Consider the following 21,304-nt stretch of genomic DNA (forward strand, 5'->3'; position numbering starts at 1 on the left):
GGGTTTAAAATGCAGATTCCTAAAAAGCTTGACTTGGGGGTTCTGGGATAGGGCCCTGGGATTTACAGGAGTCTTATCTGCAGATGGGCACCACACGCACTTGGAAGAAGACTGTGTTGAGACAGCTTCAGTGAGGGAGAGGCAAGAGAGTTCATGTTCTTCTATGATGGTTAGGATACACATGGGTCCCACTTTCTACTAGCAATGCATTGAAGAAAAAACAAGCTGTACAAGAGAAAACAGGCTGCTTTAAACAGGTTGCTTGGAATGCAAAGCAGGGAGTGTATACAATAACCACGAACACTGAACATCTGTGACACTGGCTCTGGACCAGGGAATTAAATTGGTAGATTCTCAAGGATTAAGCCAACCTTGCATTCCAGAAATAATCCAGTTTGGTCAGGATGGACAGTAGGCAGAAGGCATTGACCATAATTGGGTTTCAGGCTCCAGGCTCCCTTTCCTTCCTGTAGGTTACAGGCCATAGACCTTCTGCTCAGAAAACACCACACAGCTCTCCAAGACCCAGAAATCCACACGGGGTCCACCAGAGCCTGAGCTTTGAACTACTCAGATACGTAGTGAACAATTTCTTTAAAAGTATGTAATTCCTTACTTGGTTGTGGTTTTTTTTTTTTTTTTTGTGGTGGGACTGGGTTTGAACTCAGGAATCCCTGCTTGCAAAGTAGGCACTCTGTTACTTGAGCCACAGCTCCAGTCCGTTTTGCTCTGGTTGTTTTGGAGATAGGGTCTCTTGAACTATTGGCCTGGGCTAGCCTTGGACCTTGATCCTCTTGATCTCAGCCTCCCGAGTAGCTGGGGTTATAAACTTGAGCTCCTGGCACCTGGCTCCTTACTTGTTTTAAAATTGTTACCTAAAATGTTTTCATATAATTGAATAGCTTGTTACACTGTTACTTTAAATATATACAAAGTAATCAAAATACTATGAATCCTGGGTCTCCCTTAACACCCATTTAATCGTGAGAAAGATAGTTTTCATATTTGTGGGTTTTTTCTTTTGCCGTGCTGTTGGTTGAGCCCAGGGCTTCAGCTTCGGTCCAAGTTTTTTTTTTTTGGCAGTCCTGGGGTTTTAACTCAGGGCCTTGGACTTGTTAAGTAAGTGCTCTACCACTGGAACCATGCCCCCAGCCCTGCTCCCTTCCTCCTTTCCTCCCTTCCTCCCTTCATCCCTTCCTCCCTTTGTCCCTCCCTCCCTTCCTTTTGGTGAAACTGGGGTCTGAACTCAGGGTTTTGTGCTTGCAAAGCAGGTGTTCTATCACTTGATCCACACCTCCAGTCCATTTTGCTTTGGTTATTATGGAGATGGGGTCTCTTGAATTATTTGCCAAGCTACGTCTTGGACCTCGATCCTCCAGTTCTCAGTCTCTCAACTAGCTAGGATTACAGGTATGAGTCACTGTGCCCAGCTTGTACTATGTTTGATATTGCCTTTGGATCTTCACATATGCCCATATCTGTGTCTACACCTGTATCTATATGCTCCATATTTTTGAATGTCAGAGAATTCCATGCAATGGTTGGGCAGACTCTGCTGGGGGCGTTGAGATAGCTTCCATCTTTTGCCTTTACAATCAGCACTACCAGGAATAATCTTCACAAACAGCATTTCACTCAGCTTTTGAGGTTAAATTGAAAAAAAAGGAAAGTTTGAAAAGTCCGCCTTCTGATAGTGTAAGAAGAAACACCATCCACAGCAGTAAAGTGACAACAGTGCTTTTGTGGCAGGACCAGATGACCCCATCCAGTTCCTGCTTCTCTAACTTGAATGCTAGCTGACTGCAACAGGCTCCTGCAAATCTTGCTTTTCATTGCTTACTGTCCAAATGTTTAAAACCAGCTTTTTGCTCCTTTTCTTGAGAGGACTGAGCTAGGAAAAGCTATCATGCAGCAAGAATTCAGCTGTGCACAGGGGGTGTTCGTGTCATGTCAGGAAGTGCTTACAGCAATCCTCTGAGGTGGGCGTGCCCAAATCGGGGCTCTGATGGTTAAGTCACTTGCCCAAAGTGGGCAGGTGGTAGAGACAGGATTCATTTCCAGTCTGTTTGATTTTAGGAAGCCATTTGTTGACTTGAGTCAATATGGATGGAAACCATCCAAGCATATGCCACCTTAGACATTTCTGAGGCTTTTAATTTTGGGTAACTTTTAGATTTATGGCAAAATTATGAATACAGTAAGAGAGTTCCCAGATCCAATTCACCCAGCTTCTCTTAATACCAGCCTCTTATGTGAGACAGTAGATGTGTCCAAGGCAAGAACTCACTGGCACAGTGCTCCTACCCACGCAGAGGCGGGAGGAATGGCCTCACTTCTTCCACCAATGTCCTTCTGTCTGTCCCAGGATCCACCCAGCATGCACAGAGCCTGCACAGGATCCTGAACTGTTTTAATTATCTCCTCCCTGTGTATCCCCACTTCTGGAGAGCAGAAACACATTTCTCTCCAGTCTACCCTAGAGCCCAAGGGACATTGCTGGAACAGCAGCAGGAGGGCAATGGTGACCGGATGCAATTTATTGGCTTGGTCTGATTTATTAAGGGTTCTAGCTGTGGGAGAACACAGAAAGTTGCAGGGCTGCAGAGTATCAGGTGTGCTAATGAACTGCGTGTGAAGCCAGAGGACATCAGCAACTTGTCACCTTGTCTGCCAGGCTTGGGAGGAAGTGGGGGATTTGTTCATAACACCAGGTCATTTCCTTCCTTTTGTGCCGACCTCCCAGCTCCCTTGCAACAGTGAGTGGAAGCCCCAGCCCCAGTCACTGTTATTGACATCTTAAGGTGAGGCAAAGAACGGACAGGGACTGAGGTCCTAACCTCAGTGGGACTTCCACACTCAGAGGCCCCTCCTTAGGATGTTGCCATCTGGAAATATCAGAGTCTAGACACTGAACAGACATTAGAAAATACTTAGTGACAAAGAAAACCTTGCTATGTAATTTCACCCAGGCCCCACCATTATCGAGTACCTCCTATCGGTAATGAGCTTTTCTCAATGTGTGAGGTTCATTCAGTTATGCATTCAAGAAGTCTATCCTGAACACCTACTGTGTTCCAAGTACTAAATTAGGAACTAGGCGCAAGCAGTTAAAAATGGGGGTCCTAACCTCTGCCCTAAAACAGTTTTGATGGTTCACAAAGCAGCTCAACAACCAATCAATCTCATAATAAACAGGCCGGTTGTGAGAAGTACCACGTTCATTAAATAAGTGTTTAGATAACCTCCATTTGCCAGGCACTGTTTTAAATCCTAGAGATGTGACAGGGAAGAAGATCGTCCCTGGACTGGAGGCATGGCTCAAGTGGTAGAGCACCTGCTTAGCAAGTGTGAAGCCTTGAGTTCAAATCCCAGCAGTATAAAAAAAAAAAAAAGACAGTCTTCTAGTTTTAAGAAGAAATGATGAATTCTACTAAAATAGAATCTATTTTGAATAGAGGAGTCAAGGAAGGCCTAAGGAAATAGTCCTTAATCTAGGCTCTAGTAGATATTTTGTTTTTAAAAAGGCTAGTTCGGGGAAGAAAGTAGAAAGAGACTTCTAAGCAGATGGAGCAGCATGTGCAAAGGTCCTGAGGTAGAAGTCCTCAGGTTTGTGGACTGAGAGAGAAGAATGCAATAGAGAATAGGTAGTGAGCAAAAGGAGGAGAAGGAGGCCTGGGAAGGAGTTGATTTTTGTCCATGGGAAACTAGAAGTCACTGGGCTGAACTGTCTGTTGCTACCTGACTCTTTCAGATCCACTGCCCACTGCCCTGTGAGATCCAGGTTGAGATGCCCAGTGAGAACTGTGGCAGGCAGAGGAAAGTCTGGCAGGAGGCAGGTGTGAGGTTTGAGGCATCTTCCTGGAGAACTTTCTGGGGGATGGAGAGGAAGGGTGGGGACTGCCCAAGGAGGGCAGGGTTCCAAGTGGCTTCCGGCAACCTTGTGGAAACCACCACTAGGGCAGGGTTTGGCCACCTGCTACTCAATAAATCTGGTGCTGCTCTTTTAGTAAAAGAAGTTGCCTTGTTTTTTGAGACAGGGACTTGCTATGTAGCCCAGGCTGGCCTTGAATTCTCTCCGTTCTCCTGCCTCAGCCTCCCAAGGGCTGGGATTACAGGCATGGACCACCATGCCTGGCCTGCATTTTTTTTTTTTTAACAGAGAAAAGACCACAAAGTTTATTACATGCCCTGGGCAATGGCGGTATTCTAGTCCTCATTAAAGTTCTGAAATGTGGTAGAGAGGCGACCAGCTTTATTAATTCATATCATCACATCATTACTATCTAAAATTAGAATCTTTTTGACTACTTGAGACTGAACACTAGAACTGGCCAGTATTTATTTCATGACCGTGCTAGGGCCTATTGTCACAGTCTACAGTGTATAGAGGACCAAATACAGCGATCCTGGTGACAGCCATCTTTAGCAGAGCACCTACTGTGTGCCAGGATTGGGACCCAGAGGCAAAGGTGCCTTATCTTACTAAACCTCCTCCAGTGAGGACGACAGTGCTGCCCATCATGTAGCTGCGGTGCTCATGACTGACGGGTCAGCTGGAGGTCTTACAGTGAGAGGGAGGTGTTTTGGGTGACTCGTCCTAGGCCCCTCGGCCAGTAGGTGGTATGGCTGGTCACTGCTGCAGGGCCTCTGTTCTGAACTCAGACAGCCTTGGGGGGACCACTCAGTGTGTCTACTTGTGAGAGTGAAGTAACGACTTTGCGTGATGGGGTCAGACCCTCAAATTTCATGTTTGAATGCTTGCTGTGCCCCCCATGACAGCTTCGCCCACCTCATGGCTGGAAACCATCCTGGGTCATTCTCAGGTCTCCTGTCCTGTATGATGTCCTCACGCAGGAAGGTCTGCCTGCTTCTGTCACATAGCCCACAGCCTTTGCCCACCATGTAAGGATGCTTTGCCTGCCCCAATGTAGATGGCAAATACTCTCCCCAGGACCCACTTGGCTTTTTATTTATTATTTATTTTGGTGGTACTGGGGTTTGAACTCAGGACCTCACACTTGCTAGGCAGGTGCTCTACCACTTGAGCCAGTCCACCAGCGTTTTTTTGTGTTGGGTATTTTCAAGATAGGGGCTCATGAACTATTTTCCTGGGGCTGGTTTTGAACTTTGATCCTCCCATCTCTGCCTCTAGAGTAGCCGGGATTACAGGAGTGAGCCACTGGCTCCCGGCTGTACTTGGCTTTTTATTTTCCCATTGACATCTTATTACTTTACTGTTACTTGTGTTTTAAATCTGGAGGTGTTAACTGTCTTTATTTGTTGGTTTTGTGCCTTTAAGCAAAGTCACAGGCTTAGGGATGTAGCTCAGTGGTGGAGGGTAAGCAGCATGTATGAGGCCCTGAGTTTGATCCTCAGCATCACAAAATAAGTAAATAAATACAGTCATAAATATCTGCTTCTACATTTCTTCCACAATTAACAGTTTTGCTTCTAGGTTTGGTTACTTTAGTCAATGAGGATCTGTTTTTGTAACTAGAGTAAAATAGGGAGCCTAGCTTTACTTTTTTCCCTAAAAGGATAGCCAATTTTCTATCCATATCTGTTGAGTTGTCCTCCATGTCTCTCTCTCTCTCTCTCTCTCTCTTTCGGCAGTACTGGGATTTCACACTTGCTAGGCAGGCACTTTACCACTTGAGCCATGTCTCCAGCCCCATCTTTCTCTTTTTAAATTATAATAAGTTTTAGGTTATCTTTTAAAAATTGATCATGGCTGAACATGGTAGTACACACCTATAATTCCAGCACTCAGGAAACTGAGGCAGGAGAATCAAGAGCTCCAGGCCAGCCTAAGCTACACCATGAGACCTTCTCAAGAAACAAAACAATGTATTACTTTTATAATAATAAATGCATACAATTATTCGAAAGGAATTAAGTCACACATTGTTTAACTTTCTTGTCTCTTGTTTCAAACAATTCCAGGCGCATAGGATGTGCTCAATAAATATTTCTGAACTGAAAGCATAACTTTTCTGCTCCTACTTAACAGTGTCATTGCTTCCTGTTAGCACTACCCCGGTGGCAGGCATTTGAGGATGAGATGTAATACTGAGGTTTTCTCCTAGTGCCAGTTTTCAGTTAGATTAGAAAGACTCCCATTCTGTGACTATAGAAACAGCAGTGTTGGTACTAAGATTCTCTATTTGAAAGTGAAGTTGAGCAGTTGGGCTGGTGGCTCACGCCTGTAATCCTAGCTACTTGGGAGGCTAGGATTGGGATGATTGCAGTTGGAGGTCAGCTTGGGTAAATAGATCATGAGATCCCGTGTCTAAAATAACATGAGCACAATGGACTGGAGGTTTGGCTCAAGTGGTAGAGTACCTGCTTTACAAGTGTGAAACTGAGTTCAAATCCCAGCCCCACCAAAAAAAAAAAAAAAAGAAAGTGTAATAGATTATACATTTTAAACTGGTTTTAGACTATTTTGCAGTAAGTAATCCTGGATCTTCTTCTGAATCATGAGATGAGGGTGCAGAAATGGGGGTGGGGTACAGTGAGTTGTCTTGATAAACACCAGATTCATTTTTCTCCTAGTTTTGGAGAGGCTGAGCTTGAAGGGAGGGCAGGGGTGGAGTCTCATCTCACACTGTCTCACCTGTGACCACTGCACACTTCCAGGGTGGGTTGCCTCAGAGCTACTGAACATTTCAAAGCTGCTACTTACTTCGCTGACGCCCCAGCCCCCAGTCCCCAGCCCTTCCTGGATCACTGCTTTGTTCCACTAGCAAGATTTACACTTAAATACAGGAGTCAGAACAGCGTGGAGGCTATTAGCCCTGAAAGGTAATCAATTGGAAATGGTCTCCTGCTGGTCAGTTTCAAGCCATCCTCACCACAAGTCAATTGTGCTGGCAGCTTGTGTCATCCTGAGCCCCGTGTCCCATTACGAGCTCCAGCATTTGCTGAGTCCTGGGATTTACGTAAGTACCATTTCATACTATTTAAGCAAATCAAGGCACAAGGAAAAAATGCCCCACATTCTTGGTGCAAAAAGCTCAGATTTTTAATGGCTTCCGTTTTTGCTGGCTACTACGATAGGTTTGTACTAAAGTGCTCAAATTTCAAATGATTTTATGTCTCTAAAGCTTATTGCAGTGTCAGGCTAATAGGTTGGTAGATTTAACATTTGGATACCTGGTTATCATTCAGATCCTCAGGATTTTAAAAATATTTTTATTTAATATACGACACATCACTTAATGCTAAGACATGATCCTGAATGGATTAAAAAAAAAAAAAACCCACCTCTACTAATGTCATTAATAGTTACTAATGCTGTCTAAATCAGTACAGTACTTAGCAAAACAATGTCCCATTCGGGAAAAGTCACAGTAAACTGGAGTTCTCAGCATTTGCCAACGAGCGTGACCGGTTCGATCTCCGTGGAGCGCAGTTTGGCCACATTTAGCAAGAGCCTTAAATATGTTCAGACCCTTCCACCCAGTAATTTAATTTCTGGGAATCTGTCTGAAGGAAGTAATCTCATATACGGAAAAAGCTCCCTGCATTAAGGTGACAAATGCAGCATTCGCTCTCTTTTTTTCTTGGCGGTGCTGGGGTTTGAACTCAGGGTCTTGCGCTTGCCAGGCAGGCGCTCTTCCACTTGAATCACTCCCCCAGCCCTTGCGATCTAATTATGAAGAAGTAGAATAACAGGCTGGAGGAGCGGCTTAAGTGGTAGAGTGCCTGCCTAGCAAGTATAAGGCCCCGAGTTCAAGCCCCTGTACCACCAATAAATAATAAACAAATAAAAAAGAATAACATGCGGGGGGGTATGGGGGGGGCTCAGTGGTAGAGCCCCTGCCCAGGAAATGCAAGGCCCTGAGTTCATAAAATAGGAGGAACGACGTCCAGGCTGGCCTGGACAAGGGAGATCCTATCTCCAAAACGACCAGTGCAAACATGGCTCAAGTGGTAGACCGCCTGCTTCACAAGCATGAAACCCTGAGTTCAAACCCTGATATCACCAAAAAGTAAATAAGAAATTTAATGCATATAATAAAAATGATTGACTGGTCTCAGTTTTTTCTTTTTTTTTGGTGTGGGGATTTGTGACCAGGGCCGCGCACATGCCAGGCCAGCACACGACATCTCCGCCCTCTTGCTGTAGTTTATTTGGTGCTGCGATCTGAACGTGGCTTTACTTATACGAAGCATGAGCTACCGCGGAGCCCCACCCCAGGCTGTCAGCTCTGGAATACTTGCTTGTAGCAACAGCCTAGCAGACACAGGGAGTCCAAGCGATGAAGCTCTTCTTTCCCCACCTTGGCTTCATCGCCAGAGGCAGCCACCAGGAAAGCGTTTCATTAACACAATACCCAGCCGGCAGTGCGCATGCGCAGTGCTCAGGCCTGAGCCCAGGCACGTGCTCTACCACTGAGCGACATCCCCAGCCCCATACGTTTTATTTTTAAGACAATAAGGGGATATATTCTAAGGGGAGTGTTAGGCCGCTGTCTTTTTCTTTTTCACTTAACTGACCTTCAGTCTCATGTCAACACATATGGATGAACCATTCCTTTTTTGTTGTTGGAGGCACTGGGGTTTGAACTCAGGGCCTCAATGCTTGCTAGGAAGGTGCTCTTACCAGTTGAGCCACTCCACCAGCCCTATTTTTGTGAAGGATTTTTTTAATGTGAAGTCAAGACCCTGGATGAAATTCAGGGGGACTGGAGACTTGGACAAAGAAGTGAATATTTTCACTAGCCTTTTCCTCAAACCAAGCATTTCAGTCAATTTTGCATTTAGACCTCGAGTCACGCTGACATTGGCAGGTCCTATGATTCAGTCAACAAGAGAAATCCGGTATCTTCATGAGGTTATCGTCAGATAACCTCATGAAATGCCACTCACAATCCTCACTACCTCAAAATGAGCATGGCTGCTTACATCTTCCAGAGCTTGCTGAGTGTGTTAATAAAACGCACATCACTAAAACACTTTGCTAACAATTTTGTTACAGTAGTTATTTTCCTTTGCAAATCATGCATTTTGTCTTGCTTTGGGGTGGGGGTGGAGTGGGAGGATACATGGACCCCACTGGACTGCCAAAGGGTCCATGACTCAAAAACAATGGCGAGCTCTGTCTTAAAGAGGAAGCAGTGGTGTGGGGTATTCAACACGGGTTCTGATCCTGACTAGCTGCTTGACAGCAGGTGGGCCTCTCTACCTGTCACTCCTTCATTTCCATCTTTATTGAACTATCACGAGCTGCATTTGGAGATAACAAGATTGTCTCCTGAAAGTGGCTTTGCCCACACTTAGGTGGCTGCTTGCGTAGGTGAGGTCATCACTAAGGGCTCAGCATTACTTAGCAGGCAGAGCTGGACTGTGCCTATAGCAGGGACTCCAATGCCAGCCATTCCTGCAGGACTTGCTCCAGCATGCCGACAGCCCAGGGCTCTTCCCCATCATCTCACAGTGACCATATGTGAGTTTGTTTCCATCTAACTGAAGACTTCGCCATTCTTGCAAAAAAGACCTTGTCCTGTCTCAACACTTAGAACCCAAAGGGTTCCTCCCCTGATTCACCCCTCTGCTAGTGGAAAACACTGTAGTCTATAGAAGCGACCTCGGGCACTGGTGTCCATGGATTCCAGATGGGTTTCAGCCATGTGACTCTGAGCAGCTCATGTCTGAAGATTTCCCTCGTAAGGATGAAGGCAGATGCCTGTTATCCTGAAGTCTGAGTGAATTCATGTAGGGGATGTGTTTGGGTGCTAGTGGCTCCCTGTGCTCCCCATATGTGCACCTCTGCAAGGAGAGGACAGACAGCACTCATGGGGCTGGTGCCTCCTTCCAGGTTTTAACTGGGCACAGCCCACCCCACAGGAAGCTGCCTCCCGGTGTCCTTTGCAGCACTGTGGCTGTGTGACTGATGGGGAAGTGAGCAGACATCAAGTGTGTGGTGTTAAGGGGGGGGAGCACCCTTCTGTCCTCCCTTGAGCTCATGCTGCCACCCTGGAGCCTATGTTGAAGATGTGGGGTAGGGGGAGAGGGTAGACAGAGCCATGATCCTTGAGGATCACAAAGCCACAGTACTCACTCTTGCTATTCTCCAGCCCCTAAAAAAAGATGGGGGAAGGACATGGAGGCAACCAACTTGCGTTTTTGTTGTTTTAAAACAGTAGATTTTATCTGAGATGTTGGGCAAAGGGCGCCGACTTCAGCCTTGAGATGAACAAGTTCTGGGTGGGAGGTTCAGCCGGAGGGGTGACAGTGGTGATTACTGTGATGTCACATATGCATGTGTGTCAAATCATCCGTGTGCTGACCGCACAACCTTTGTTGGTTAAATATTTAAGGGTGGTTTCTTTAGGATTGTTCTGTCACCACCCACCCAGATTTGTGATTCTAATGGCCTCTATTGTAGAAAAAAACAAGCTGGGCAGGGCCAGCCAGCCTTGCCCAGGGCAGCACCATGTCTGAATAAGAGCAGAGTGGGGCCAGGGAGGCTCACTCCTATAATCCTAGCTACTTCGGAGGTGGAGATGTGAAGAATGAGGCTCCAGGCCAGCTGAGGCATAAAGGTCACAAGACCCCATCTCAACCAATGGCTGAGCATGGCGACATGCTACAGGGGTGGGTGAAAGCACAAATAGGTGGATGGAGATCTAGCCCTGGGTGCTGTGGGTGAGCCACTGCACACATTCAAGATGGGGTCCAGAATCTCAATGATCAAGGCCAACATTGTAAGGCTAGCCTTTCAAAACCCAAATTGAATGCCACAGAATCCAGAAACAAAGTCTGGGAATTTTGAATAAAGATAGGGTCCCACACAACCTTTCCTCATCCCCTCCAATCCCAGGCCAGTTACAGGAAAACCTTGTTTCCAAAAACAAAGTGGTCATTGTTCCCGTTTTAAAAGTATTGCACTCGAATATTCTCTCTTGGCAACTTGAGTTTCTTGTGTCCCTTTAAATCTTGTGTCTGAGGCAAGTGTCTGACCTGGTGCCCCCTGGTCCCAGTTCTGTAGCACACCTGGGAGCAGGAAGGTAGTGAGGACAGGTGCCAGGCGCAGTTGTCAGGACAGCACCTAACTCAGAGTTAGGACTCTGGTCAGAGTTAGGACTCTGGTCACTAGGTTGGGGGCAGCAGGAAGCCTCCACAAAATGAATCAGGGGACATCACCTTGACATCTGGGCTCTTCACTGGGGATTTGACAGCTGCACTAAGATGAAAAGGATCCTGGGACCTAACCTGGAGCTCACCTGTCTGTTTCCTGAAGCAACACTTTCCTCAAGGTGGCCCCAGGACACACAGTGTCCTTAACAATTCTCCCCCGGCTTTTTACCCAAGGCCAATTGACCCTGGTGTAGCTTCAGGGGTCAGCAAAGTGTGGTCTTCCAAATCATAGACTGCTTATGTAAATAAGGCTTTATTGGTACACTCAAAATACCCACCTCCTTATCTATTCTCTACAGTGCTTTTAGTCTTGCAGTTACAGGGACAGACTGGAGTAAGTGTGCTATCACAACAGAGCTGAGTAGTTTGACAGGGTGTGGGACAGCAAAACCCCTAAAATTTACTGTTTGTTCCTTTCCCAGAAAAGCCTGCCAAAGCCTGGCCCAGTAAAGTCAATGACAAAAACACTCATCAATTTCCTCTTCCAGATCCGCTCTACTAGTGGGGGCTGGCATAGAACAGCTGTCTGGGTCATTTTGCAGCCCTCTGCTGTGAAAGCAGTTCCCCAGTTTTATTCTGTGATTGCATACATTATGTCACTGAAGTAGGTTTAGCCAGGCCACCCTCCAGGTCCTGGACAATTTTCTGTAACCCCAGTGACGGCCACCTTCTAATAAAACAGGTGAACCCACACCAACTCCTTGAAGTTTCCTGAAGTTAGATTTTCCTCACTTTCCTCCAAATCACAAGTTCTCACCAGTCTTGAAATTCCCTTTTAAAATTTAATTAGTATTATTTTAAACAGTCCTTATTCTCTCAGCCTATTCTCGTGAATGTCTCTGATGGTAAGTCTGGCCTCTTCCAGTGTGCTCTCCAGACGTTGTCAGTTCAGCTCAAAACACTGTCTGGACAGGTGTGCATGTTCTTTTTCATGTAGTCCCTGGTTGCTTTCTGTGCTAAAACTGCAAAAGACTTCCTAGCCCCACAATGCCTACGATATTTAATATCTGGCCCCAAAATTTCTGCTCACCTTTGTTCCACTGGGAATCCAAACTTGCTAAATGATGCCAGATTGAGTTTAAGGCCGTTGAGGTTCTCACAGCTGCTCACAAAAACATCTAAAAAGGCCGATACCATTCCCATTTATCCGAAGAGCTTTCGCACCAGAAGTTAAATGGATGGTTGTGTGGTGTTTGTCTAGGAGTTCCCACTTGTAAGGCCAATAACCTTTTGTGTTTCTAGAAATTCAAATAAGAGTCATGACACAGGACAGCGAGGACAACAGAAAGTGTACAACAGTACTGGGGTTTAGCCCATGATGTGTGTGATCAAAAAACAACGGTCCCCAAGCCAGGCCATGGTGGCCCACCAGGCTCATCTTTGCTTCTTACACCAGAGGCCCAACATATGCTTTCAACCACCTGCTGAACTTAACGGAGTCACGTTTGTTGAAATCACGCTCATAAAATAAGCTATACCTCGTGCTATTTCATAAGTGAAACAGTCCCCAGTATTCAGCCTACAAAATTTTGTCACGTTAAGATCAACGATAGATCCACTTGGTCCATTTCAAAAGCGTAACTGTGTAGCATAGAATTTAACTTATATTAAACAAAGACTTAATTGAACAAAATACATCAATGTAGAACAAAGACAGCAACTCTGTCCAGGAGTTTGAGGCCAAGCCATTTACCAGAATGTGAGATTTTCACTGAGTGCTGTTCAGCAAACGCTAAGAGCTCTTTGTGATGCAAAAGATGATGGTGGCTTCACACATCGCACATCCCAGACGCAGGCCCAGCTCACCCGGTTACTTCTCTTTCTGAATACAAGTGTCTGCATTTCAAATCTGTAACACCCAAGTGCATGCTGGCCCAGCGGTAGCTTGAGCTTTGGCGCCACCTGCAGGCCAAACTGCATTTTGCTTCAGTGTGGAACCAACTTATTGAAAAAAAAAAAATCCTGAGATTTATTTATAATTAAGTTACTGAATGGGGTAGGGATGGGGGAGAAAAAATGTCTTACCATCCCTGTCCATGCAGAAATGTAAGGAAAAATTGAGTGTTCCTCTTACCTGACTCTACAGACAATTTTCCTTTTTATTGTAAAACAGAAAATAAACCACACAAATGTATAAGGTGAATACTCCACCGCCACCCAGGTTAAGAATCAGAATTTTTCTAGGCCACCCAAGCCTCCATGGACCCCATCCTCATCTTAACCCTTCCTACTACACAGACCAGTTAGTTTTATCTATGTTGTCTAACTAGTTTAATAACTCATCAGAAATGGGTTACTTTTAACCCAGCGAAATCCGCTGTGAAGAATTTCTCCCTGTTGGCAGAGCAGTGCTCAGAGGTCCCATGCCACAAGGCTCAGGTGATCTTGTAGGAAGACAGCACTATGAATGGGTGTCTGTCCTCACATGTCAACTACTGCCATCAGAGGCCCATGAAGTCTGGGCTGCTAGGTCCAGCACTGAGGACCAAAGCCCACCACATGGCCTGGTAATGAGGGGGCTGGCACCAGCTTTGTCTGGATCCTGAGGGTTCCCTGTGGTTGCACTAGAGGTCATGGCTGGGCTCCAGAGGGCTCTCAAGCTGTCCCACAGAGACCAGGGGGCCCAGCTGCCCTGAGGCACTGCTCTCTGGGGGAAAGGTGACCAGGTCTGAGTTCTTGTTCTCCCCCTGGTCACTGTGCTGCTTCCGATGGCATCTCAGAGAGTCATCCCTGACAAAGGAGGCACCGCAGGTCTCACAGCGAAAGGCCCTCTGGGTCACAATCTTGGCCACGTGGTGGGAGCTGCTCTCTCTGGGTCCTTCCTTGCCCTGTGGGGCCCTGTTCTCCGTTCTGACCTCGTCCCTGTGCACCTTGTCAATGTGCTTGGCCAGGCTGCTGGGTCGCTTCGTGTCGAAGCTGCAGAAGTCACATTTGAAGGGACGGTCCTTGCAGTGAACCCGGCTGTGCACACGCAGGGCGGCTGCACTGGAGCAGGAATAGCTACACTCCGGGCATTTCTCTGGGTGGTCGGCCTGATGCAGCCGGCTGTGCTCCAGGAGGTCGGCCCGGTCCCGGCCCTGGAAGGCACAGTGCAGACACTTGAAGGTGTGCTTGATGCGGATGTGCGACTTGAGGTTGGCTTTCATGGTGCAGCGTACGTCACAGAACTCGCACTTGAAAGGCTTCTCCCCCGAGTGCACGATCATGTGCCTTTTCAAGTCCGAGCTGATTTTGAACTTGGCGCTACAGAGCCAGCACTGGAAGGGGGTGTCCCCTAGCAATGGAAGGTGTGTGTCCATTAGAGCAGGCAGGCAACACGGAACTACGCCCAAGCATGCACCACACACCTGGCTTGTTAGACTGTTGGGTCTTTGAACTTGAACTATTTGCAATTTCCTGGTAACACCACCACTTACCATCATCTGAGGCCCGCAGAGGCAAGGCATCGGGGATGTGAACTCAGGCACTGTGGCCCCTAACCCACACTCTTGATGGGACTTGAGTTTCAAATCTAAACAGTCATTTAATTGGAGGTCCCAGCATTGAACATGGAAAAAGAGGCGAGATGTCACTTACATGAGTTACTCAGCTTGTCTTTTTAACGTTTCTTTGTTTTATAGCTACAGATTGAATTTTATTTGTAAAATTAACACATGTATGGCAGGAGGGTGGGGATAAGTAATGAAATGCCATACCCTCCTGTCTAGCTTAGAGTCCTTTGCTAAGGATTTCTAGGCATTTGGGGGGCTGTTTCTCTAAGTGGGCATCGGTTGGTAAGTCCCTCCTTTATCCTACACCCCCAGCCCCAGCCACTCCCTGTGTGCTGCTGCGGAGGAGCTGGTGGTCCTGGTTTTCCCGGGTCACTTTCTAAGTGAAGAGCCTCACACCGGAGTCTGTCAGAGAGGTTCTCCGAGTGTCTCTTCTCTTCCTCATGCTAATCCCCATTTAATTCTAAGTTCAAAAACACTTCCATTCTGCCCTGTGATTCCCGTACTTTAGTCAGTTTCAGATTTCAACTTCAGGATCAAAGTACAAGTCATTTAAAATAGGACTGAGGACGTGATATTCACCAGAGCCACACCACTGCACCAGGATAACCATCACCTCTTACAGGGCCACAGTCACTGCCATCAAGGTCAAATTGCTCTTTGTCCTTTTATACTCACTTTGGACCAAGTTTAGCTTCTTTTTTCTATTATAATTTATTAGGATATATTCATCATGGGGTGGGGTTTGCAGTGACAGTTCCCAACAGTCTAATATTGCACATTAGTGACACTGCCACCTTGTCTCTTCCCCTCCTCACCCCACTTAAAGCAACTGCAAGAGGTTTTTCAGTTCTGTTTCATACAGGTTTAACTTGCTTCTTGATTGGACTGTGCATTACTACTTTTTCCTAATTTTTTTATTTTGGTGGTACTGTCATTTGAGATCAGTCTTGAGTTTTCTAGGCAAGTGCTCTACCACTTAAGTCACGGACTGTACATTTTTTGAGAAAAAAGTCACATAATCTCAGAAGTCATCCACTCTCTTAATTACGTAACCTCTCATGTACATTTTTTTTTTTTTAAGTGGGTTTTTCAAGATAGGGCCTCAAGAACTATTTGCCCAGGGCTGGTTTTGAACCCTGCTCCTCCCCTCTCTGCCTCCTGAGTAGCTAGGATTACAGGTGTGAGCCACTAGCATCCAGCTCACATGCAGTTTTTTGTTATGGTTTTCTGAATTTCGGATTTACTTAATTTTTTTCTTTTACAGTTCTGTTCAGGTGTCATCTTAACACTTTTCTTTGCTGTAACTTGGTTAGCTGTATCCTCACACTCATAGTCAAGTACTTCATGACAGTTTTATTTTCTCCCTTGCTTTGCTGGAGCATGTCTTCTCATCTCTATTATGGTGTCTGGGAAGAAAGTCTTGAGTGCTGGTGTACATGTCTAGTGCACAAGATAGTTTCACTGGGGATTGAACCCTAAATTCAAGATCATTTGCCATCTCTGAGGCTGTTCTGTTGTTTCCAGGAAGCAGTGCTATCTTGAAGCCTTTCTAGGTGTGGATGTCTCCTCCCTATTCCCTTCATCCTAACTGACATCTCGGGAGTCCTTTCTCTCTCCTGGTCCCTTAGAACTGTGACATTCTTTTTTGTTTCTCAATTGATGTTCTTCTGTTTTGTTTTCTTCCTAGACTTAGTGAGAAACCAAAATTCAGCTTTTTTTTTTGGTGGGACTGGGGTTTGAATTTGGGGCTTTGCCCTTGCAAAGCAGGCATCCTACTATTTGAGCCATATCTCCAGTTCACTTTGCCCTGGTTATTTTGGAGATGGGGTCTCATGAATTATTTGCTCAGGTTGACCTCATACTGTGATCCTTGCCATCTCAGCCTCCCAAGTAGCTAGGATTATAGGGGTGATTCACCAGCACCTGGCTGATTTTTTTTTTTTCAGCACTGGAGTTTGAACTCAGGGCCTCATGCTTGCTAGGTAGGTGCTCTACCACTTGGTCCACTCTGCCAGCTTTTTTTTTTTTTTTTTTTTTTTTTTGTGGTACTGGGGTTTGAACTCAGGGCTTTAGACTTACTGCCCAAGCACTTGAGCTGTGCCCAGAGTCCTTTTGCTTTCTGCCCTGACCAGCCTCAAATCATGACCCTCCTGTCTCCATCTCCCAAGTAGCTGGAATCAGCTTCTTATTCTCAGTTCTCTAACCTCATTGCTTTTCTAGTTTCTGAGAAAATTTGTCAACTTTCTATCTAGCAGTTCTCATTTTAATTCCTGCCTTTGTTCTCAGTATCTCTTTGCAGAACTCCATGTGGCACAACATTTGTGCCAGTGGGTGGACAGGTTTGTATTTTTGCCAGTTACCTGAATACAATCTTACTTCTAGGACTTGTTAATTGTTAGACTTGGCACACTTCAGGGCACTCGCTTTCTGCAAATAGTTTGCAATCCTTGGTTGGCTATGTTTAGGAAGAATAGAGGTTCCACCTGCAGCTTTGCCAATAGTCTTTTGCTTTTCCCCTGAGCCTTGGGGCCTGGCTACCTATGAGAGATCCAGGTCTGGACCTCTCAGGGAACTCAGACTTCAGGGAAGGTCACTCTCCACTTGTCCACTGGGAACAGCTTTCTTTACTCAGCATTAATGCTAGCAATGCCCATCAGCTTGCCATCTCCCCCGCACATATTGAAAATGCTCACATTTCATGATGTCTGTGACATTGGTATGAATGTCCCAATCCTCATTTTTCTGGGCTATGATGGGTTGGTTTTATCCAGCTAGCATTATTTCAGAGGGATCCCACAAAAAGGGAAGGAAAAGCTTTCTAGGACTAGAAGTTTGTGATTTGCAGTCACATTCAACTGACTGCTACATTCCTGAATTACATCATATAGCCAGAATATTAAAAAACAAAAACAAAAAAAACTAAAACACTTAGCTTATAGGTCAGACTTTTATTCTTTTGCAGTGCTGGGGATCGAACCCAGGAGCTTGCACATGCTAGGCAACTGTTCTATTGCTGAGCTACTTCCCCAGCCCTCAGACTCTTACTTGTGATACATCCTCTGCTCCTGGCTGCTGTGCTGAGGACCCATCCTCACCTGTATTCTATCTAGCTCAGTACAAAGCCCAGCTGTTTTATTGCAAGCTGTTGTTTTGGCAAAGTCAACCTCAGCAAGCCACATCATCACAGGTTCTGAATTCCAACCACCAGGTCACTGAAGTTGCTTACGTCTTACCTAAAGGAAGGTTATGCCATTACAGAAACACAGGGCAGGGAGGATTCTGGCTGGGGCACTTACCCGTGTGGGAGCGCAGGTGCACGGTGAGCTGGCTGGAGTTGCGGCTGGCGTAGGGGCAGAGCTGGCACTTGTATGGCCGCTCGTCAGAATGGATCCGCAGGTGCTTCTTGAGGCTGCTGCTGTCCACAGCCGCATAGTCACAGAGGTGACACTTGTGTGGCTTCATACTCGTGTGGCAACGCACGTGCATGGTCAGGTTGTCCTTCCGGCTGAAGCACTTGTCACAGAACTCACACTTGTGTGGTTTGTCTCCTTCAAACACACAAGGAGTCAAGGTTTTAAGGGTGACCTAGTTATCAGGATGATTACAGAGATGTGACAAAGATGGTGGCCTGAGCCTGTGAGCCTGCCTCCTCCTCCTGTCCAAATGCCTTGATACAGAAGACACTGAAGTCTAAATCAGCATGCCGAGAAACAGGAAAGTGTAGGAAAGTGTGCCATTTCTCGGAAACTGGGAAAATTTAAGGGACAGATTAGACTAAAATCAGATTGAAGGAAATCATAGGTCAAGCCTGCTTGGGAAGAGGGAGTCTATAGAGAAGTATCCAAGGCAAGAGGCAGCACATGGAGGGGCTCTCAGACAGCTTTCTGGCCACTGATTGATGAACCATGATTGTAAACAATGGTCAAGCTGATGCCGCCTCCCTTCTCTCAGACCAGACGATAGGCAGTAATGGTATCCACCTCCAGGCTGGCAGCAATGATGGCACTAAAGCCAGAGAAAGGATAAAGGGCTGGGTAGCTAGAAATACCTGGATAACAGAGAACCCCAAGTCCAGAACATGTCTACCCAGCAGTGTGTTCCTCCCCACCCCCACCCCAGCCACTCTAGGGTGATACAGCAAACACCAGTCACCCAATAACCAAACGCCTGGGGAAAGCAAGGGCCCAGGAATGAGAAAAAGCCTGAATGTGACAGACATCTGGACAGCACCCTGGGACTCGAATCCTACATCACGGCGGAGTCAAAGGATCCCACAGCCAAGGGTAAGGCAGAGATGACTACTTTCGCTGCCGTTCTCAGATTTGAACCCAGGGGCCCATGCCCAGGCACCCAAGATCAAGTGCAAAGACAGCAAGAGAAAACTCATCGTTTGTAGGTGATAATCTACTTAGGCAATCCGGAAGAGGTAACCTGAGCCATTAGAGTAAGTGGTAGGACAGAAGGGGCCTGGAGATCACTCACTCACTCACTCACACAACTCTTCTGTAAAAAGTTCCCTGCCACAGCACTCCATCAAGTTTCTGTGTCCCTCTCGCTCTAAAGAGGTACATTTCCCTCTCAGCTGGGAGATGGGAAGGACGGCACGGTAAGGGTTAAATTCACGTGACACACTATGCTCTGCAACTCACTATGTGAATTTTAGCCGGCCTGGTGAATACGAGCATTGCACTTCATGTGCCCATCTCGTGTGACTTCTAGCGTTTCTACTTCTTAGGCGAGGGACTGCCTGGTCCTAACCCTTTCCACTACAGTTAGGTAGCTTTGATTTGTAGGAGCTTTAATAGGTCCTGAAAATTCATTCTGGCTTGTTACAATTTTCTTCTTGTGGGATACTTGTTTTGATTTTTAAAATGATATCCCAAGTTTTAACTTTGATTCAGCCACATTTAATCAATTTTCTCTTTTGTGGTTTATTGGGTCTCTGCCTGCATGGCCTACTCCTCCTCCACAGTTCTAACATTTCACTGACTCCATCTGGGGAGGTGAGGACTGCTTTTGGTCTTTGCTGACTGGCTTGGATCCGTTCCCGACCCCCACTGACTGAACTGCTACCGGATCAGGGGTTGAACTTGCCCACACTCTCTTCTCTTCCAGATCTGTGATTTGAATTACGTCTCTATAGCATTTCAGTTCTGATAAGGTCAAGTGTCTTGTTCAATAATTTAGCTCCTTCTGTGCCTCTCTCTTCTAGATGGCAGGTACTCTACCACTTGAGTCACTCCACCAGCCCTTTTTTGTGTTGGGTATTTTCCAGATAGGGCTTCCCGAACCATTTGCCCTGGCTGACCTTGAACCATGATTCTCCTGATCTCTGCCTTCTCAGCAGCTAGGATTACAGGTATGAGCCACCAGCTAGTCTTAAACCCTCCAACCAGAAATAATTCCTGTTAACATCACGATTCTTCTCGTCTCAGGATTTCACATGAGAAATGATAGGGATGAAGCACTTTGTCTTTTGCTCTTCTCCCTACTACTGCAAACTTTTTTTTTTTGGTTGTTTTTTCTTTTGGTGGTACTAGGGTTTGAACTCGGGACTTTGCAGTCAGTTGCTAGGCCGGTTCTCTACCACTTAAGCCCCCCACCCCCACTCTATTTCTATTATGCATTTTGAAAATTAGGTTTTCTTCTTCCAGCATGACCAGGCATTTAAGATATTTTAAAAACCACATAACTTTAGAATACAGGTAATAAAAATAGGAGCAAATCAATATGTGTTCAAGGCCTGGTCTTTTGGAGGTACTGGGTTTGAACTCAAGGCCTTGCACTTGCTAGGCCAATGTTGTACCACTTAAGCCACGCCCCAGCCCTTTTTTCTTTTTCTTTTTTTTTATTCATATGTGCATACAATGTTTGGGTCATTTCTCCCCTCTCCCTTTTTTCTTTAGGTATTTTTCGAATAGGGTCTGGAGGTTATATCCAGAGCTGGTCTGAGGACTTGAGGCATGGCTCAAATGGTAGAGCGCCTGCTTTGCAAGCATGAAGACCCGAGTTCAAACCCAAGTCCTACCAAAAAACACTCTCAGAGTTGGCCTGAGCCATGATCCTCCTATTTTGGCTTCCTGTATAGCTGGGTTATTGGAACACCCCTTTATGCCCAATTTTTACCGATTGAGATAGGTTCCCAAAGTTTTTTGCCTGGATCTCCACCTCCAGAGTAGCTAGGATTACAGGCGTGGTCTAAGATTTCTGATATACAGCCTACCAGACCCTGTCTTGGCCTCCTTTGTATGTGCCATGTGCCATCTCCTGGGCTTGCCTAACAAATGCCACAGTTCTCAGAGCGAGTGTGGGGGGGGGGGTGCTAAGATTCTTCATTTCTAATGTAGTACCTTGAGAGAATACAAACAAAAGTTTGTTAGGGGCCTTCAATTTGTAAGTGTAAAAGGATCTTGAAACAGTCCCCTTTTTTCTTTTTCTGCAGGACTAGAGGTATTAAACTTAGGACCTTGAGCATGCTAGGCAAGCACTGCACAGTTGAGCCACCTCCACTCCCCACCCTGCCCATGAAACAGTGCTTTGAGAACAAATATTTTCGGGCTGACCCCCATTCCCAGGGTCTCACTAGTCACAAGGAATGCAGCTTCTGGGTTATGCCCTGAGCAAGGGATGCTGTGAGCCCCCAGGCCCATCTCCTACTTTCCATTAGT

General features: G+C 46.2%; 1 protein-coding gene across 2 annotated transcripts in view; it reads right to left on the minus strand.

Annotated features, from left to right (window-relative positions):
• Nucleotides 1-1,172: 1,172 nt before the first annotated feature.
• The window catches only part of Zfp64 (ZFP64 zinc finger protein), a 75,852-nt gene continuing 55,720 nt past the window's right edge, over nucleotides 1,173-21,304 (minus strand). The window contains exons 4-5 of one of the 2 annotated variants that reach the window (XM_074074993.1): nucleotides 17,933-18,184; nucleotides 1,173-14,419 (exon numbers count right to left, since the gene is read on the minus strand). In XM_074074993.1, coding sequence (XP_073931094.1) covers nucleotides 13,710-14,419; nucleotides 17,933-18,184 — 962 coding nt within the window. In that variant the 3' untranslated portion in view covers nucleotides 1,173-13,709. The remainder of the gene's footprint in view (nucleotides 14,420-17,932; nucleotides 18,185-21,304) is intronic. The other variant, XM_074074991.1, reaches the window with a different exon arrangement.

This window comes from Castor canadensis, chromosome 5 (genome assembly GCF_047511655.1).
Source record: "Castor canadensis chromosome 5, mCasCan1.hap1v2, whole genome shotgun sequence".
NCBI lineage: Eukaryota > Metazoa > Chordata > Mammalia > Rodentia > Castoridae > Castor > Castor canadensis.